At 36.4% G+C, this 12,154-nt stretch overlaps 1 protein-coding gene across 3 annotated transcripts in view; it reads right to left on the bottom strand.

Moving 5' to 3' along the window:
* Positions 1 to 265: 265 nt before the first annotated feature.
* LOC109489317 (OX-2 membrane glycoprotein-like) overlaps positions 266 to 12,154 on the bottom strand; it is a 29,096-nt gene continuing 17,207 nt past the window's right edge. For all 3 annotated transcript variants that reach the window (XM_034658302.1, XM_034658296.1, XM_034658308.1), the window contains exon 6: positions 266 to 453. Coding sequence is in view for 2 of the 3 variants with exons in the window: in XM_034658296.1 (XP_034514187.1) it covers positions 429 to 453 (25 nt within the window). In the remaining variant the exon portion in view is untranslated. The remainder of the gene's footprint in view (positions 454 to 12,154) is intronic.

The raw sequence follows: 12,154 nt of genomic DNA, 5'->3' as shown, positions 1-12,154 counted from the left end.
TGTCTTCAAAGGACCCGCATGCCAATTGCTGTGTTGAAATTTAACTGTTTGTAAAACTATTGTCCCTTCTGGCTCAGTTCAAGAGTTCATTAGTTGGAAAAGAAAATGAAGCTTCAAGATGGATTCTCTCACGTCCCAGAAACTTTATACAATTCCACACAGGCAATTCAGAAATGAAGATTTTTGAGAAATGTTATTCAGTTTCTCCAGATGTCACCTATGAAAATAAAAAATGTTTTGAGGCTGAATTTAACCAAGAGACACCTTTAAAAAACAAATGCACATTTATTTTTATCTGGAATCAAATTTTGTATTCAGGCAATCAATTCTGTAATGATCTCTTCTTTCAGAGTGCCTGGTTTGTTTGTTTGTCTTCTTATTGGGTGGACTTTCCTTCCACTTGCATTGATGAGGAGGATTGGTTTATTTTAACAAGTTCCAGAGTTCTTGGCTCTTAGAGAGAGAGAGAGAGGGAAACAGATCTATGAATTACTCATCTCCTGAAATCTTCCTATTCTACCACCACCCTCTGACAAGGTGCTGGAAAGAGCTTTTAGTTAAGGATCCATGGACCTAAAAATCTAGAGCTGTAAAATATAATAGAATGACTGCACCTTTCCAGACAAACAGAAACATGACAACGCATAATCAAAGGATTAAATGACTCATGGGCTGCCAAACAGGATACATAAAAGAAAATCAACTTTTAGACATAGCATAGTGACATTAAGAAGATCAAATAAAGAAAATTAAGGAGACAATTTTTTTAAAAACTTCAAAAATGAAGAGAGACACACAAAGGAAAGAGGATCAAAGGGATATTAAATGTCATAAGGCAGTGCCAGGTGCCAGAAGACAATGAGTTAATTCTCATACTGAAGAAAAATAACTTTGAATTCCACATCGTCTTTTTTTTTTTTTAAGATTTTATTTATTTATGTGACAGAGATAGACAGCCAGCAGAGAGGGAACACAGCAGGGGAGTGGGAGAGGAAGAAGCAGGCTCTCAGCGGAGGAGCCTGATGTGGGGCTCGATCCCATAACGCCGGGATCACGCCCTGAGCCAAAGGCAGATGCTTAACAACTGCGCTACCCAGGCACCCCTCCACATCGTCTTTTATGAACATTGCTATACAAGTATATTTATTTTTTTTAATTTTTTTCATCAAATGTATCATTTGTAGAGGAGTGTGCAAACATCACAAGTATACAACTTGAAGTGTCATAGAGTAAACCTACTTACACAGCCGGAAGCACATTAAAAACTGCACATTCCCAGCTCTCCAGATCCTGTCACCACCACCCCCCCCACTGTCCTACTTTTAACCTGCTAGACTAGGCTTGCCTCTTGCTATGCTTCATATAAATGGCATCAGAGACTATGTCCTCATTTGTATCTGGGTTCTTTCACTCAACAGTAGGTTTGAAGTACTTTTCCTTGCTATTGCATATAGTTGTGATTCATTCATTCTCTCTGCTGTAGACTATCCATTCTGTAAATACTGTATACCACACTTATTTCTCTATGCTACTGTTAGTGGACATTTGTTTTCCAGTTTAGGGTTATTTTTAATAGTGATGCTATAAACATTCTTATACATGGCTTTTTGTGGACATACGTATACCATTTTGTTAGATTATTTTTTATTTTTGCCAGATATATCTTTTCCTTTTATTTCTAATCCTTCTTTATTCTTTTTTTTCCCCCAAGTGTCAGATATTTTGCTGGACCTAAATTTTTTAAATCTACTCAAAGACTCTGTTCCAGATTTTATGAACAAAATATTGTACAGTTATAGGATTAAAAAAAAGATTTCTGTAAAGCATATAATTCTTATAAAATTTATTCCATCCAAACTCTCCATGAAAACACTTTCAAAAAAAGTATTCTAAGAAAAAGGAACATTAATCCAGGAGGACACAACATAGAAAGATATATAGAAGGAATAATAATTCATCAAAATTTATAATTGTCCCCAAAAAGCAAGATCCCCCAAATTGTATCTCTATAAAAAAATAATTGAATAATTTAAACCTACATGGAAGGAGGAAATGGGATTATGAGAGGTAGGTGAGAATTATGGCAAGATATATATGTTTAAGAAATTGACATTATAAAATAAAGAGAAGTATTGTCCTTAGTAAATTAGGAGAGAACATCAGAAGAATAAGCATAAAATATAAATCAAAGTAACAAAAGAATATTTAACCTCATAACAGCAGGGGAGAAAAAAGAATATAACTAAAATGATATAAAAGTTAAAAATGGAAAAGACGTCCTATTATATCAGTAACTACAACATATACAAATAGGTTAAAAACACAAAAAATAGAAACCTAGAACATAGAAGAGTGAGCAAGGGAGGGGGAAAAAACCCTTTATGAAGCATAAACATTACTTTAAAAATTATGAAGCATAAACATTACTTTAAAAATTCTTTGAAAAAGAAAAAATGCGCTTACATAATTTAACATTTTGCAAACAAGGGAAAAATGACATTTAAAATTCTTGGACAAATCTAAAGAACCAGTTAGAGCTAACTTATCATCTTAACTATACTTATCACATACCAATGTTGAGCAAAAGAAGCAGTGAACTCAATGAAGTAAAAAGCGTAGATAAAACTATAGGCAAAAATCAATAAAAAGGAACAAAATTGAATGACTAGAAAAAGTTTTTTCTAGAAATTAATTGAACAAACTTATGGCAAAAATTACTAAGAAAATTGGGGTGCCTGGACGGCTCAGTCGGTTAAGTGTCTGCCTGTTGGTTTCGGCTCAGGTCATGATCTCAGAGTTGTGAAATCAAGCCCTGCTGGGGGCTCCGTGCTGGTTGTGGAGACTGCTTAAGATTTTCTCTCTCCCTCTCCCTTTGACCCTCCCCCCCTCTAAAAAAGTACTAAGAAAATTAGAAAAAAAGAAACTATATAGAATGAAATATGAGAAGAACTGACATAACGAATAGAAAAAATAAGACAATATTATGAACATTCATATCAATTTGAAAACACAAAATGTATATAATTCTGAAAATGACAAGTTGGTCATAAAAATTTAAAGACTGACACGTAAACTATATTAAGTCTTCCAATACATGGCTATGGGATATTGTTCCGTTTGCTGTGCCGTTTAAAATTTCCTTCATTAATTTTTTTAAGTTTATTTATTTTTAGTAATCTCTACACCCAGCTTGAGCTCAAACTCATGACCCCAATGTCAAGAGTCACATGCTCTACCAACTGAGCCAGGCAGGTGCCCCTCATTTATGTTTTATATCAGTATGCAAGTCTTTCACCTCCTGTTAGGTTTACTCCTAAGTATTTTATTCCTTTTGGTATTATTGTAAATGGGATTGTTTTTCCTAATTTCTTTTTCAGACAGTTCATTTTTAGTGTGTAGAAACACAACTGATTTTTGTATGTTGATTTTTTATTCCGTAACTTTACTGAATTTGCTTGTTTGTCCTAAAAGTTTTTTGTGGAGTCGTTGGGATTTTCTACATATAACATCATGGCATCTGCAAACAGGGACAGTTTATGTCTTCTTTACTGATTTCTATGCCTTTTTTTTTTTTCCTCCACTCATTACTCTGGCTAGGACTTCCAGTATTACGTTAAACACAGGTGGCAAGAGTGAGGATTCATGCTTTCTTCCTGATCATTGAGGTCAAGTTTACACCGTTTTACCGTTGAGTGGGTTGTTAACTATGGGTTCTTCATATATGACATTTATTATGTTGAGATACTTTCCTTCTTTCTGTACCTCGTTTGTTCAAAGTTTTTATCATGAAAGTGCTTAGAATTTTTTCAAATGCTTTTTCTACATGTATTGAGATGATCATGTGATTTTTTATTCTTTATTGTGTTAATATGGTGTATCACATTAATTAATTTTCAGATGTTGAAATATCCTTGCATCCCAGGGATAAATCTTACTTGGTCGTCCTGTATGAGCCTTTTAATATGCTGTTGGATTCAGTTTGCTAGTATTTTGTTGAAGATTTTTGCATCTATTTTTGTTGGAATATTGGGGGGAAGAGCTGTTTCTCTTATGATGTCTTTGGCTGTGATGTCACGGTAGTGCAGGCTTCAAAAAATGAGTTTGAAAATCATTTAAAAAAAATTTTTAAAAATTAAAAAAAAAAGAAAGAAAAGAAAAAAAGCAAAGCAAAGTCAACTGCAAAAAAAAAAAACAACAAAACCAAAAAATGAGTTTGGAAGTGTTCCCTTCCCTTCAATTTTTTTGAAGGAGTTTGAGAAGCATTGGCATTAATTCTCATTTAAATGTTTGGTAGAATTTACTAGTGAAGCCATATAGTCCTGGCCTTTTCTCTGTTGAAAGTTTTTGATTTCTGATTTACTCTCCATGCTAGTTATAGGACGATTCAGACTTTCTACTTTATGACTTAATCATGGGAGGTTAGATGTTTCTAGGAATTTATCCATTTCTTCTAGGTTGCCCAGGTTGCTAGTGTATACTTTTTCATAATAGTGTCTTATGACCCTTCTTATAAAATTTATATGCCATCAGTCTCTTCTTTCATTTCTGATTTTATTTATTTGAGTCTTCACTCTTTTTTTCTTAGTTTAGCTGATGGTTTATCACTTTTGTTTATCTTTTCAAAAAACCAACTCTCCGTTTTGTTAATTTTTTCTGTTATGTTTCTTTTTTCCTAATTCATGTATTTTTTTTAAAGATTTATTTATTTATTTATTTGACAGAGATAGACAGCCAGCAAGAGAGGGAACACAAGCAGGGGGAGTGAGAGAGGAAGAAGCAGGCTCTCAGCAGAGAAGCCCGATGTGGGACTCGATCCCCGATTGCCGGGATCACACCCTGAGCTGAAGGCAGACGCCTAACAACTGCGCTAACCAGGCGTCCCCTAATTCATGTATTTCTGATCAAATCTTTGTTACCAACTTCTACTAACTTTAAGATCAGTTTTTTTTCCCTTTTTCTAGCTCTTTAAGGAATAGAGTTGGGTTTTTAATGCAATCCTTATCAAAATTCCCATAGCATTTTTGACAGAAGTTAAGAACAACACACAATTCTATAATTCACATGGGACACAAAAAACCATTAATAGCTAAATCAATCTTGAGAAAGGAGAATGAAGCTGGAGGCATCATACTTTCTGATTTCAGAATATAGTACAAAGCTATAGCAATCAAAACAGTGCAGAGCTAGTATAATGACAGACATATGGCCCTAGGGGATAGATTGGAGAACTCAGGAATAAATCCACGCATTTGTGGTCAATCAATTTTTACAAGGTGTCAAGAACACACAATGGAGATAGGCTCATCTCTTGAATAAATGATGTTGGGAAAATTAAAAATCCACATTCAAGAGCACGAAACTGGACCCTTCCTTTACAACATCAGAAAAATCAACTCAAAATAGATTAAAGACTTATATGTAAAACCTGAAACTATAAAACCTAGAACACATAGCGTAAAGGTTTCATGAGGTTGGTCTTGGCAATGATTTCATGGCTATGACAACAAAATTACAGACAACAAAAAACAGAAATAGACAGATGGGACTATATGAAGGTAAAAAGCTACTGCATGGCAAAGGAAACAACAGACTGAAAGGGCAGTCTACAGATGGGCAGAAATACTTTCAGGAGTCCTTAGGAGACATAAAATTCATCACAAGCATGCAAATATTGGTTTCTCACTGTTATTAACGCATCTAAGACTGTACCCTATTTGCAGGTATTTGAGCTATGGAACAGGAAACAATTACTCAGATACACACGGGCAAGCAGCTCCAGGGTAGGCAACAACTTTTGGTGGCTTTCAGGGTCATTCTCCACATGAATCTTAAAGGTCTGACTCAAGCTCAAAGTGTTTGTGGTCCTCCAGTCCCTTGTACATGGTTCATTGCCCTGAGCCTCTGCATGTTACTTCTCTCACTCACAGTCACATCATCTGGCCTAATGAGTTTCTAAAACTAGTTTTCATTTTATTTAGGGCATCTTTTCAGGTATGTTTTTAAATTAACCAGTGCTAGTGATAAAAGATAATTTGACCTCCGGAAAAAGTTTCAAACCATCTCACTGATAAGAGGTTAATCTCCAAGGGGAACCCTCCTACACCGTTGGTGGGAATGCAAGCTGGTGCAGCCACTCTGGAAAACAGTATGGAGGTTTCTCAAAAAGTTGAAAACAGAGCTGTCCTATGACCCAGCAATTGCACTCCTGGGTATTTACAACAAGGATACAAATGTAGTGATCTGAAGGGTCACCTGCACCCCAATGTTTATAGGAGCAATGTCCACAACAGCCAAATTATGGAAAGAGCCCAGATGTCCACCAATAGATGAATAGATAAAGAAGATGTGGTGTGTGTATACAATGGAATATTATGCAGCCATCAAAAAATGAAATCTTGCCATTTGCAATGACATGGGTGGAACTAGAGAGTATTATGCTAAGCAAAATAAGTCAATCCAAAAAAGACAATTATCATATGATCTCACTGATATGTGGAATTTAAGAAACAAGGCAGAGAATCATAGGGGAAGAGAGGAAAAATGAAACAAGATGAAACCAGAGAGGGAGACAAACCATAAGAGACTCAATCTCAGGAAACAAACTGAAGGTTGCTGGAGGTGAGGGAAGTGGAGAGAGGGAGTAACTGGGTAATAGATATTGGGGAGGACACGTGAGGTAATGAGCACTGGGTATTATAAGACTGACGAATCACAGACCGTACCCCTGAAACAAATAATACCTTCAATGTTAATTAACTGAATTTAAGTAAAAAAAATAAAAGCTAGTTAGTGGCAGAATTAAGCCTCAGTTCGGGGAAAAAAAAGAGGTTTATCTCCAAAGCATATAAAGAACTCCTGCAACTCAATAGCCAAAAACTAATAACCCAACTAAAAAATAGGCTAAGGATTTGAACAGGTATTTCTCCCAGGAAGATATAAATGGTCAGTAGGTATGTGAAGAAGTGCTCAATGTCATTAATCATCAAGGAGATGCAAATCAATACCCCAAGGAGATATTAGATGGCTGTATCAAGGAAACGAGACAGGGGAGTGGGGGAAGATTGCAGAATAGGAGGATTCGGAGTTCATTTCCTCCTTCTGACACCAAGGCAATGACTACATGTGATGCAACTCACTCTGAAAACAACTTGAGACTGGTGGAACAGATTTTTCACAGATAAAGACATCACACTGAAAAGGGTGGGAAAGGCAGAGATGCAGCCAGGAACCAAACTTCTAGCATGGTGACCTGCAAGCAGAAGGGGTATCACAGGGGCGGAGATCCTCCCCAAGGAGCAAGGTATCAAGCCCCACGTCAGGCACCCCAAGCTCTGATACAGGGAAGGGAAGATGAAGCCTCATAATGAAGTGGGAAACAAAAGCAAAAGAAACGCAGCTTAAATTAAAATCCCCTTTCAGCTTGCAGCTCACTGACAGATACCTGAAACATGCAAAGCGTGACCTTCCCCAAGGAACTCCTGGCTGCCTTAGTGACTTAATGTTTATTTTATTTTATTTTATTTTATTTTATTTTATTTTATTTTATTTTATTTTATTTTATTTATTTTATTATTATTATTTTTTTAAAGATTTTATTTTTATTTATGTGACAGAGACAGCCAGCGAGAGAGGGAACACAGCAGGGGGAGTGGGGAGAGGAAGAAGCAGGCTCCCAGCGGATGAGCCCGATGTGGGGCTTGATCCCGGAACACCGGGATCACGCCCTGAGCCGAAGGCAGACGCTTAACGACTGCGCTACCCAGGCGCCCCTATTATTTTATTTTTTAATTAACGTATAATGTACTATTTGTTTCAGGGGTACAGGTCTGTGATTCATCAGTCTTACACAACACCCACCACAACACATACCCTCCCCAATGTCCATCACCCAGACACCCCATCTCCCTGCCCCCTCCCTTCCAGCAACCCTCAGTTTGTTTCCTAAGATTAAGAGTCTCATGGTTTGTCTCCATGTCATTTTTCCTCTCCTCCCCTATGATCCTCTGCCTTGTTTCTTAAATTCTGCCTTATCAGTGAGATCATGTTTAAAATTAACCTTATCTTGGGGCGCCTGGGTGGCTCAGTCATTAAGCATCTGCCTTCGGCTCAGGGCGTGATCCCAGGGTCCTGGGATTGAGCCGCATTGGGCTCCCTGCTCCGCTGTGAGACTGCTTCTTCCTCTCCCACTCCCCCTGCTTGTGTTCCCTCTCTCGCTGGCTGTCTCTCTCTCTGTCAAATAAATAAATAAAATCTTTAAAAATAAGTAAATAAATAAATAAATAAAAATGAAAGTAACCTTAGCTTGGCAGCAGCTGGCCCCTCAAGGTCCTGAAAGCCTTCCTTCCAGATTCCTTAGAGACTTGAGTTATCCCTAACCCCCACTAATTAAAAAGTATAAGAGAAGGGCCATATGCACCCCAATGTTCATAGCAGCATTGTCCACAATAGCTAAATCGTGGAAGGAACCGAGATGCCCTTCAACAGATGACTGGATTAAGAAGTTGTGGTCCATATATACAATGGAATATTACTCAGCTATCAGAAAGAACGAGTTCTCAACATTTGCTGCAACATGGACGGCACTGGAGGAGATAATGCTAAGTGAAATAAGTCAAGCAGAGAAAGACAATTATCATATGGTTTCTCTCATCTATGGAACATAAGAAGTAGGAAGATCAGTAGGGGAAGAAAGGGATAAAGAAAGGGGGGGTAATCAGAAGGGGGAATGAAGCATGAGAGACTATGGACTCTGGGAAACAAACTGAGGGCTTCAGAAGGGAGGGGGTGGGGGAATGGGATAGACCGGTGATGGGTAGTAAGGAGGGCACGTATTGCATGGTGCACTGGGTGTTACGCAACTAATGAATCATTGAACTTTACATCAGAAACCAGGGATGTACTGTATGGTGACTAACATAATATAATAAAACATTAAAAAAAAAAAGTATAAGATCAGTCACTGCTCACAGTCCCAGTATAGCTCTTTCTGCCCACAGGTCCCGTCCTGTGAGTAGGGAAGGGGTTAAGGTATAGGTATGAGAGATAGGAGGCCCCTGACTTTCCTGACTAACCTTGGAAACTATTCCTGGCAAGTGGAGAGGCTGAGACAAAGCAGAACAAGAGATAAGGGAACAAACCAAGGCAGCACAAGACGTCGAAGCCACAAGCTTCCCAGTCTGTTTTCAGTAAAAGACTGCCACTAAAAGGCCTCAGTGACAACCCATTTGGGACTCCTCTCACTCTAGAGAGCTTTTTCCTTTCCCTTCTCCTCTCACTCTCACTTAGTAAACCTTCGCTTCACTCTACCCTTTTGTATCCAGGAGATTCATCCTGCCCTGCAATCCTGCAACACTAACATCTGGCTTTGAAAATCAGCAGGTCTTAACTGCAGGAGCTTTGAAAATTGGTGGGGCTTAATTTGGGGAGAGCCGGAGGGATCTAGAAATTAAGACTCTTAAAGGGCCAGCACACTGCATCACTCTGAGACCTGGCACAGGAGCAGCAGTTTGAAAAGCACCTGGGTTACCCATAAAGGAGATTCGTGGACTAATTTTAGCATGTCTGTGAATTAGTATTGTTAATTTATATATATATATATTCATATATATGTTCATATATAGATATATATAAATATTAATCACATCTTATTTATCATATATATATAATGCAATATTACTCAGCCATAAAGAATAAAAAAGAATGAAATATTGCCATTCACAGCATAGATGGATCTGGAGGGTACTGTGCTAAGTGACATAAGTCAGACAGAAAAAGACAAATACCATATGATTTCAGTTACATGTGGAATCTAAAAAACAAAACCAACCAACCAACAAAAAACAGAAAGATTCATAAATACAGAGAAGAAACTGATAGTTACCTGAGGGGAAGAGGGTGGGGGAATGGGCAAATTTAGGTGAAGGGAATTAAGAGGTACAAACTTCCAGTTATAAAATAATTAAGCCACAGGGATGAAAAGTACAGCATAGGGAATAATCAATAATATGCTAATAACTTTATGATAACAGAGGGTAGCTACATGTATTGTGGTGAGCATATGTAACATATAGAATTGTCAAATCACCATGTTGTACACCTGAAACTAATACATAATATTGTATGTCAGTTGTACTTCAATTAAAAAAAAACTTGCTAATAACTAGAAAGAAACAAAATGAAACAAATAAAACAAGAAACAAAAGACAACACATGTCAGTGAGGATGTGGAGAAATAAGAACCCTTGCTCGCTGCTGATGGGGATGCAAGATGGTAGAGCCACTGTGCAAAACAGTATGGAGATTTCTATAAAAATTAAAAATAGAACTACATATGACGCAATCCCAGTTCTGGATATTTAAGGAAAAGTATTGAAATTAGGACCTCAAAGAGATATTAGTATTTTCATGTTCATTGCAGCACTATGCACAATAGCAAGATGGGGAAACAACCTAAATGTTGATCTGCAGATGAATGGGTAAGGAAAATGTGTCTACATACAATAGAATACTACTCAGCCTCAAAAAGAAGGCAATTCTGCAACAGGTGACAATACAGGTGAAGCTCGAGGACATTATGCTAACTGAAATAAGCCAGTCACAGAAAGACAAACGCTTCATGATTCCACTTATCTGAAGTGTCTAAAATAATCAAATTCATAGAATCGAAGAGTGAAGCACTGGTTGCCAGGGGCTGGGGAAAGGGAGGAATGGAGAGCTACTAACCAATAAGCATAAGTTAAGGAATGTGCGTAAGTTCTAGAGATGTGCTGTGCAGCATTGTACCCGTAATGGACAATACCATAGTGTACATTTAAAAATTTTGTTAGGAGTGTAGATCTTACGCTAAATGTTCTTACTATAAAAAAATTTAAAATTAGGAAAAGAATAATAAAAATCAGCATAAAATTTCATAATTTAATAAGCCAGTCACTTTGAAAGCAACTAAGCTGAAATCAAAGAATTCCCCTGACCAAACAAACAAAACAAACAAACAAACAAAAAAAAAAAAAACCACATACGCAGATAATTGTGAAGGAATAGAAACAGCCATCTCATACACATGTTCCTAAATGGAGAACTATTAAAAGATTGAGTTCTTCTTCTGAGGCTACTGTCAATTTCAAAACCTTAATTTGAAAATTTCATTTCAAAGCCAGGGAAAGATAATTAAAAAAAAAAAAAAAGAAAAGTATTGTCCTGTTTTATTTATAAGTATAAGCAAAAAAAATTCCCAGAATGGTTTAATGCTATATATCTCACAACGTAGTTTATCATATTAATGGATTACTGTGGAAAATTCATATGACTATATTAACAGATACAAAATTACTTCTTACGTTCAACAGTCGACATATGATAAAAAGACAGAAAATAGAAATATTAAAACATTTCCTAAACTTGATAATATGCTTAATAGCCAAACACTGCAACGTATATCATAGTCAGTGAAATTTAAAACACAGTCTTTAAGTTCAGAAAAGCAAGATGTTATTTAATATAAAAAAGAGGTCTAAGGCTTAGAAGGAAAGAAACAAAAATGTCATTGAGTGCACAAGAGATGATTATCTACATGGAAAACTTTTAGATAAGCAGAAAAACTTTTAATTAATAAAAGAGTTTAGCAAGGTTTCCAAATATAGATTTACCTAAAAAATCCAGAACTGTTCCTAAATCACTAATAACCAGCTAGAAAATTTCATTAAAAAATTAAGATGCCATTCATCATAGTGAACAAAGTAAAAGTACCAAGGAATTAATTTAGCAAAAATTACACAAACACTACAGAGAGAAAATTTTAAAACTTTCCTAAAAGGCATTCAGAAAGACTTGAATAAATGGATAGCATATTTATGGGTGGAGTAAATTACACTGTAGAGATATCAATGCTCTCTAAATTAAATTAATCTATCAATTCAATGTAAGACTAACCAAAATTCCAGCTATATTTTTTTAATGAAATAAACTTATTTCACAATGTGTGTGTGTGTGTGTATCCCTGAATAGATACCTCTTTAAAAAACACAAAAAGGGATCTCTCCCTACCACATTTTATCATAACAAAAGATCATAAACTATATATAATCATGAAGAAACAAAAAATTAAACAATGGAACAAAACTCTCTACCTGAGAGAGCTAAAAACAGAGCTCATCAA

Source organism: Ailuropoda melanoleuca, chromosome 1 (genome assembly GCF_002007445.2).
Source record: "Ailuropoda melanoleuca isolate Jingjing chromosome 1, ASM200744v2, whole genome shotgun sequence".
Lineage (NCBI taxonomy): Eukaryota > Metazoa > Chordata > Mammalia > Carnivora > Ursidae > Ailuropoda > Ailuropoda melanoleuca.
Note: the sequence above shows the minus strand (reverse complement) of the source record. Positions and strands in the feature narration are given on the sequence as shown.